The 8,409-nt window shown below is 56.9% G+C and overlaps 1 protein-coding gene across 1 annotated transcript in view; it reads right to left on the bottom strand.

The window, feature by feature from the left end:
* MFSD4A (major facilitator superfamily domain containing 4A) overlaps nt 1-8,409 on the bottom strand; it is a 23,012-nt gene that overhangs the window by 12,181 nt on the left and 2,422 nt on the right. Inside the window, exons 2-4 of the mRNA XM_009647993.2 lie at nt 8,222-8,403; nt 1,556-1,754; nt 1,184-1,423 (exon numbers count right to left, since the gene is read on the bottom strand). Of these exons, the coding sequence (XP_009646288.1) occupies nt 1,184-1,423; nt 1,556-1,754; nt 8,222-8,403 (621 nt within the window). The remainder of the gene's footprint in view (nt 1-1,183; nt 1,424-1,555; nt 1,755-8,221; nt 8,404-8,409) is intronic.

Below are 8,409 nucleotides of genomic sequence, written 5' to 3'. Positions count from 1 at the left end.
GACCAGCTGTATTTAACCACGCTGGGATTCGGGTATTAACTGGGGGGTAAGGAACAGGGCTACATTTCAAAGAGAGCCCACAGCCTGCCAGGCAAGAGCAGCTTGCTGGAGATCAGCTTTGGGACTCAGCAGGGCAGAAGAAGAAGACGGGCACTAAATCCCATCTCTCACACAAAATAAGGGCCACAGGGCTTTTCCATCTGCTGCCACCAGGGAAACATAACAAATAGGCAGAGACGCCCCAGTCAAGCTTTCAGCCCCAGTAACTCAGTTCATCGATAGGCACTTCCCCATTAATAAAGACGCTGCAAATCAGCCTCCCACCAAGCCATCCCCACAGCACCAAGCTCCTCCCCAGACCGGCCACGGAGGAAGACCTTGTGGCTTGGAGTGTAGTTGACTGGTGTAACTCCTGCCCAGGGGGATGCTGGAGGCACAAGCTGCTTCCAGAGAGGTCAGGCAGATCCTGCAGGACAGTACATTGACCCTATCGCATCTGAAGGTGCAGTCACCACGGGTTCAGCTTCGCAGAGTCCTGCCCCAGGCACCTGCTCCTGGCTGGGAAACTGGGCACGTGGAAAAACCCAAACCTTTGCTGTGGACCAGCACAACCATCCACACACCTCCTTCCATCACTGGGACCACCTAAGAGGCACCAACACCCCCCAGACACCACAGCCACGTGCAAAGCCGAGAAGCAGAAACATCCCCAGCAACAACTTGGACCACCCCGGCTGCAGCACTTACATTGATGAGGGCCATGATCCAGAAGGCATAGGAGACACGCGTGACCACCATGCCCTTCATTGGCAGGTCGTAATGGGACAGGTTGCCTGGATGGTGCGGGACCAGGGACTTGCGGATGTGAGGGAGGTTGCTGGAGGCATTGGCCGTGGAGTTTGAGAGGATGCAGTTGGTGTCCGAGAGGAAGGGGTCAGCTATCAGTGGGCTTAGCAGCGCTCCAAAGCCCACGAAGAAATGAAGAGCCTGCAAGAGATGAGATATGCAATTAGAGCAGGGGCAAACCTTTGCTGTGGACCAGCACAACCATCCACACACCTCCTTCCATCACTGGGACCACCTAAGAGGCACCAACACCCCCCAGACACCACAGCCACGTGCAAAGCCGAGAAGCAGAAACATCCCCAGCAACAACTTGGACCACCCCGGCTGCAGCACTTACATTGATGAGGGCCATGATCCAGAAGGCATAGGAGACACGCGTGACCACCATGCCCTTCATTGGCAGGTCGTAATGGGACAGGTTGCCTGGATGGTGCGGGACCAGGGACTTGCGGATGTGAGGGAGGTTGCTGGAGGCATTGGCCGTGGAGTTTGAGAGGATGCAGTTGGTGTCCGAGAGGAAGGGGTCAGCTATCAGTGGGCTTAGCAGCGCTCCAAAGCCCACGAAGAAATGAAGAGCCTGCAAGAGATGAGATATGCAATTAGAGCAGGGGGTTTACTGCTCTTCTCTGCAGGGAGGCTGGCTGAGGCCCTCGCTCCTCTTCCTCAGAGGAAGAAGCACAGCCCCACGAGACACGGGCCCCATGCTCACCTGCAGGAAGATGGCAGAGTCCTTCTGGTAGATCTTCACCAGCTGCATGTTGGAGATGGTGTCGATGCAACCCATGGCCAGTCCTGCCACAGCCATGACCACAGCCAGAACCACCACATTGTGGCACAGAGGGATGATGGCAAAGACCAAGGAGATTGCCAGTGACGAGGCAAAGAGTGCAAACAAGGACTGAGCCAACCTGAGACATTTTTTTGAAAGACAGGACAGAATTACTTCCATAAGAGCAGCATCCACACCACAGCCCTGCCTCCTGTTTTCAGCCCCAGGTCAGTGGTGTAGGCATTAGCAGGAGAGGCACCTGCAGGCCGTAGCTCCAAGCAATGCAGCTCCAGCACACGCTCTCCTGACAAGGCAAGGGAAACGCTCTGCACCCCGTACCCCCACGTTGCAGCCATAGCCAGTCTAGGGCACGGCCACCTCCTGCGCGGAGGGAGATGCCTCGAAGAGGCAGATCTTCCACCCAGCTTTCGTGGAGAAGAGCAATCATCCCTTCAAACCCATGGTCTACACATTTCATGGCAGAATAGGGACCTAGAACCTTCCCTTGTTAACTGGGCAGACCTGGGAATGGAAAGGGACAGGGGTATGTGCAGGCGAGGCCATGTCACGGCTTTTGAGCAGCTCCGGGGCGTTTCTCACGCAGGGCTGTATCGCAGGAGCAGGCACGAGAGCTGCTGGGCAATCCCAGTTCCCGGCAGGGAGAGAGCTGTTGGCATCCACATCCCTGTATCATCCATCCCGGACCTGCCTGGACATGCTGTCCTGCATCACAGGGAGCACTGGGGTGCTGCTGCAATTCCCTTTCCACGCTCTGTTCTGGCAGCATCGTCCCTTCCCCCAGCACGCCGGGGAGGGATGCAGGGCTGCTGCCATTCCCAGTACAGGCAGCCACTTTCCAAACCACCTGGTCCATCGAGGAAGCCCAAGGGATGCGTGCGGTAGAGGTAAAGCTGGTGCATTGCATCCCGGGTCTGGCAGCAGCACAGGCAGGCCTGCCCGGCTGCTCTCGGTGCGAGCCGGGCGCTAGCCAGCTCGCTGGAGAACGGCGCCGAGGCTGGCACCGCGCTGCTCCGGAGCTGCCAAGTCGAAAGGCAGGAAGGAAGGAAGGAAACAGGGACCAGACAGCGAAGCACTGAAACTAGCAGAAAGATGGGACTATAAAGTCACAGCAGAGAGTAAGAGGCACAGGCTCGTCCCCTTCCAACCCTGGGCTCCCAAACCCTGCCAGAAGCTCGTTACAACGGCCAGCAGCTTGCTGCAATGAGTTGCCAATTAGCCATCGGGGTCTGCTGCTGGGGGATGTGGGGCATGGCCGCCTGTCCACAGCAAAGGACTGGTGATGCACAGGTCCCTGGTATGGCCACGCAACCAGCAAGCAAAACACCTATGGCTCGCTCCTGCAGGCCGCCTGCACCCCATGTCTGCTTCACGTTCTGCCCAAAGAGGGAGGAAGAGGAGGCTATGAGGAGGCGCAGGCTGGAGCTGCAGCAGAGAGCTTCCAAGGCTGCTGGGCACCACGCTACCAGCCCTCCTGCCCTGACCGCTCGTCCAGAACGGCCCGGCCTCGGGCATGTCACTGCATTTCTGTGTGGCCCTCATTCATCTGCAAACCCAGAGCGACTTGGCCATCCACACCCTGCTTGTTGCTTACGCTGCGCTCCACCAGCACCGGGGAGAAAAACGGGCCAAGGACATGTCTCCTTTATTCTCCTGCCCGGTGGCACGAGCCTGGCTGTACCAGTGCCTCGGTGTGCGCCCATCTCCCAGCCCAGCCTGGCTCACCCATCTGCGAGGAGCCAGTGTTTTGCAGAGCCGTAACTACTGATCTTCCTCTGACAGCAAAATGGGGAGCCAGTGTGGGATTTCTGGGGGAGGGAGGGAGCAAAGCGAGATGTGCACAGTCACGGCAGGAGAAACAACTAGCAAATGAGAGAGAAGCAGCTTCGAGCCTGGAGAGACGAGGCAGCACTCTCCAGGGTACAGCAGAAGCCCAGCAGGAGGGAGAGAGGCAGAAGCACCAGCAGCTGGCAAATCCGAGGCCGGGAGCGATGGAGAAACAGGGAAATGCACACCGAGATGTCCCAGAAACGCCTCTTCTCTTCTGCAGCCCTAGCAAAACAACCACAGCACCACTCGCACTTGGCTAGGGAGCATGTTCATTACTAGAGTTAAACATTAATTGCAGATGATGCTATGTCCTTAAAAAGCATTCAAAAGATCACCTCCCTTTTCCCCAATGAGCAAAAATCCCTGCCTCCAGCCGTACGATGTTAATAACAGGACTGCATCCCCCTGCAAACACCAGCAGCCCACAGCCCTGCTGCCCCATCCCCTGGCTCTGGCATTGGAGGGGACACCAACAAATTCCTGGCTTCCCACACCAGGTCCCCAAGATACAGTCAAAGGACACCCAGGGAGGCACCGAACAACCAGCTGGGAGATTTTTTAGAAACAAACTCTGCAGAAGCATCCTTAAATGAGGTACCCCATGATTTTCAGAGGGGGGCTGAACCCCGTGTCTTGATGATGCGAAACCAATGCACCCCTCCAAAGGGCTTAAAAAGCCACCCTGACGTAATGCCACGATCCGGTTTCTGACATCGCTGCCCTCCCCATCACTAACCGGTCCCCACATCCCCGGCTGAGCGATGCACAGCACAGCTCCGCGCCGGCTGCTGCTCCCCCAGGGCAGGCTCCGCTTCAGCACGTGAACCAAGTCTTGTAACATCATGGACTCCATTCCAGGAGCACCCAGCGCATGTCCTGGCTCCATCACAAGGCTTGAGGGAAGGCCTGAAGCTCCCTCCCAAAATATCTCCTCTATAGGATTAGGGCAGTCAACGCTATCCTGTAGTCACAGCCAGCGAAGCTCCCCCTCTCCTTCCCACACAGCGTCTATAAACCCCCACCGTGGTGTTCCTGTTCCAGCAGGCACTCTTCAACTTCAAGGATGTTTTTCCCCACTCCAGGGAGCATTTTTTAAGTCCCTCACATCAAGAAGAAAAATGATAATCAGGCTAATTCAGACCTGCAAAACTGATAATTAAACATCCAAAGCCCTAAGGGGATGAGGCGAGGACACGGAGGCAAAGTAGGGCATGGATTATCCCACATCTGCCTTCTGGTACCCTCATCTCCAGCGGGAAGCACCAGCCAGGCCTGGGGAGCATCGCCTCCCCCAAGGAGCTCATGCTCAAGTCCCCATGCTCTCAGCAACAAAAGGCTTCACCTCCCGTTGCGGTGAGAAGCGTCCTCTGCACCAGCTGCACGCTTGAAGAGAAACCTTCAGAAGATGGGAGCCCGAAGAGCAGGGAGAGGACAGGGTCGTCGACTCTCAGCTGACACGCTGTGACATCTACAGGTGCCCAGGGGTACAGAGGGAAGAAGGGTCCCATCTCATCAGCCCTCCAGGTCCTGGTGCGAATCGCTCCTTTGAGCGGAGCCTGCTTGGGGCTCCAACACAGCCACAGACCTACCAGCCCCCTCCTCTCCTCCGCTAACACCAGCGGGACTGGCTCAGGCTGACCCAACACTGGGAGCAAAATCAAAAAAAAAACCAACCAAACAAAAAAACCCCAGAAGGACACAAAAATGCACTTTCTGAATGAAAAAGAAAAAGCAAACTGGGGCACGGGCGCTGAGCTACCCTGGTGTTTCTGTGACAAACTTGCGTAGCACAGCAGCACAGAGGGAACATGTCTTCAGCTTCACAACGCAAGCTTGAAATCCAACAAAAGGGGCAAGTAAAAGGGGAAGGCAAGGGAAGCAAGAGGGAGAGCAGTGGGGGATGGAGGTGCACAGAGCTCACCCCTGGAGTTCGCAGTGCGCGCGGGGGGGGGGGGGGGGGGGGGGGATTTACCAAAGAGCTCCCTCCCACTTGGGTTTCTGAGTCTAGGCAGGGTTTCAAGTCCTCCCAGCACTCCCACCCCAACGCTGCTGGCTGGATTTGCAGTCTCGCAACGTGTCAGGCACTTCTGAGAATCCGTTCCAGGTAACACCAGGAAACAAGAGTCTTCGTGTGCTTCAGGCAAAGGCGCACAGGGTTCCTTACGGAGGGCATCAGCTGCTGCCAGGGCTGTCTTTGCTCAAGGAACTTCTACCAACACCAGGGCAGCACCAGGGTTTGAGCCAGGGCACGCACGCCACCTGAACCCCAACCCCACTCATGCAAATACCCTGTGAAAAGCTGTGTTCTTCTGAAGCAGAGCCTGTAATTACAACCCAGCAAGCCCCAAGCGTGAGTTACCAGAGAGCAACAGCCCGTCATGAACCTGAGCATGAGCTTAAAACAACGTGCCGGGCAGCTACGCAGGAGCTGCTCTTCCCCCAGCTCTGGCTTCGCACCTCCGGACCCCGCCAGGGAAGGGACCGCGCGGCAAAGCCGGGTCTCCGATGCGGAGTACCGCAGGCAACAACTGCATTTCTACATCACTCGGGGAAACCCGCAACGGCAAACTTTTTTCTTCCTTGAAAACTCGTGCAGGAGGGAATTCTGGAGCTAGTCCTGGCAGTCCAGGCTTGTGCCGAGTTACAGAAGGGACGGATGCCATCATTATGCTCTGTCCTCCCAGCGCTCCAGGACTCCAGCTGGGCTGAGAGAGCAGAGACAACGACCCAGCGTTCAGCAACTTCTCTGGTGAGAGGAACCAAACCATAATTTAGGTCCCACCACCCGCTTCTGCCGCAGAATCCAGCCCCAACACTGCTTCCCCTCACGAGTCCATCATCCGGAGAGCTCAGACCAATACATATTTTACATATTTTAACTGAAAGCAAGCAACGAAGTCTACGTTCCTCAGGCATTAGAAATGAAAGGCAGCTTACAGCCAGACCCTGGCTTGGACGGCTTGCAGGCAGGCGATGCTTTGTGACCCTCTACCAGCAGCTACCCATCTCCTAACTGGAAAAGGTGACCTGTCCAGCGCTCCTCCCTGCCTGGCACCGGGGCCAGGATAATTTGATTTACAAACCCGCAGCATGGGCCAGAAGTAGAAATCCTTAGCAGGACAGCTCAACCTGCCCGTCCCTGAAGAGGGGGATGGCACAGGAGCTCTCAGAGCCTGAACAGTTAACGTCCTCACCCAAACCCACACGTCTGCACGTCGAACCACTCCAAGTAACCCCACCACCACGCTCGCAAGCTACAACTATCCGAAACATGCCCTCCTGCCTGGCAGGGCTGCCGCTCCTCAGCGGGGCTCGCAGACACTTTGCAAAAGCTCCAAGAGGCTGCGATCACAAATGCATCCTGGTTCGTAACCACAGCAAGCAAGGAACACGCTCTCTTCCCCAACGCGCTGCTGCAGCGTGAAAAGTTTGGGAGTCCCTGAGCACGAAAACCCAAAGGGGTCCGGGTAACCTGGTGGCTGCGGGCAGGAGCTCTGGGTAGGAAGCCGACAGCAGGAAACAATTCTGCTTTTTCCTTCGCTGCTCCTTCAAACATATGCGAAGCAGAGCGGGGGCTGGCAAAGGCACTGCCTGCTGACCCAGCAGTCTCGGATCCGTGTCAGACCCAGAGCAAGGTTCCCACGTGCCATCCCCATGCACCCCACCTTGTACCTCCTCTCCCTCACAGCCCGACAGACAGCAGCTCCTGCTGCTCCACAAAGCGGGGGGGGACCAGGACAGTTCAATGTACCAGGATGGCAATTTAACAAGCGCTCTAATGCCATCTTCGTTAGCCAACACTCTCCCTGATTCACAAGACGAGAGTTTAACAGAACATTTTAAAAATGGCATTTTAAAGCAGCGAGGGATTCACGCAAAATTCTCTCACATACACGTTAAACATATAGATGACGTGTATATATCAGAGACACACACGGAGCTGACACGTTACACCGCTGCCTGAAGAATTAGTGACAATGTAAACGATCAGCTGATCCTCAGCAGAGCAGAGCTGTCATCAAGCCTCACATCAAACGCCTATCTGGCGATCTTCAGGGTTGAGCCATCGTGTATTATTTATTTTGGAGAGAAGGCTCAGTGCAAATCCCCATTTGGCTGCGCCCGGGTTTCTGGCTGGCCCTGAAGCGCGCCGCTGTCCCCGGCCACCCCGTGCGGCTGAGCCACTGCCTCTGCCCTCGTCCCCCGCCGCAGCAAGACGGCACGGACCGCTCGCATCTTGCCTCGTGTTTGCCCGAACTCCTCAGGAGCATGACAATGCCTCGATTTCTGACCCCGAGGTTATTATAACAGCCTCCCCATAATATTTTTGTGATAAACAATCAGGTTAAGGAAAATACCCTCCAGGAAGTTCTGGCTGTAACTTCACGCTAAGGCTACCTCTGTCCTGAGCTCCAGGGGAACCAGCAGCTTCTCCTGGAGGTACAAAACCCTCCTTGAAGGGTACAATACCGTGCAGAAGAGGAGAGCAGCAGCCCACAGAGCGGCCCCCTCCCTCCGAGCTGCTCAGTCGAGAGGGCTGCGGACCCTCGGGGACACGCATGGAGCCCTCTGCTCGGGCAGGCTTTCCCCATGCGGACGGCAGCATCCCAGCTCAGCCATGCAAACCCGGCGGGAGGGAGGTGAAGCCCCGGGTGAGGGGGTGGCTGGTGCTGCCCCCCCCCGTCCCGGGAAGAAAGCGGGGGGCTGCCGAGCTAAGCCCACCCGCGGGAGGTGCGATGAGTTTGCCAGGCGCCTTACGTCCTCTTGAAGACCCCTCCGAGGCAGCTGCCGAGCAGGAGGCAGAACTGCTGGGAGAAGAAGACCCAGGTGATCTGGGAGAGGGAGCTCTGGGTCTGGCAGCGCAGGTCCAGCAGCGTGGGCCCCAGGAAGGCGATGCAGAGGCCGAAGCTGAAGAAGACGCTCCAGTAGGTGAGGGTGGGCTGCAG

Source organism: Egretta garzetta, unplaced genomic scaffold (genome assembly GCF_000687185.1).
Source record: "Egretta garzetta isolate BGI_Z169 unplaced genomic scaffold, ASM68718v1 scaffold640, whole genome shotgun sequence".
Classification (NCBI taxonomy): Eukaryota; Metazoa; Chordata; class Aves; order Pelecaniformes; family Ardeidae; genus Egretta; species Egretta garzetta.
The sequence above is the reverse complement of the archived record's forward strand: the minus strand, read 5'-3'. Positions and strand labels throughout refer to the sequence as shown.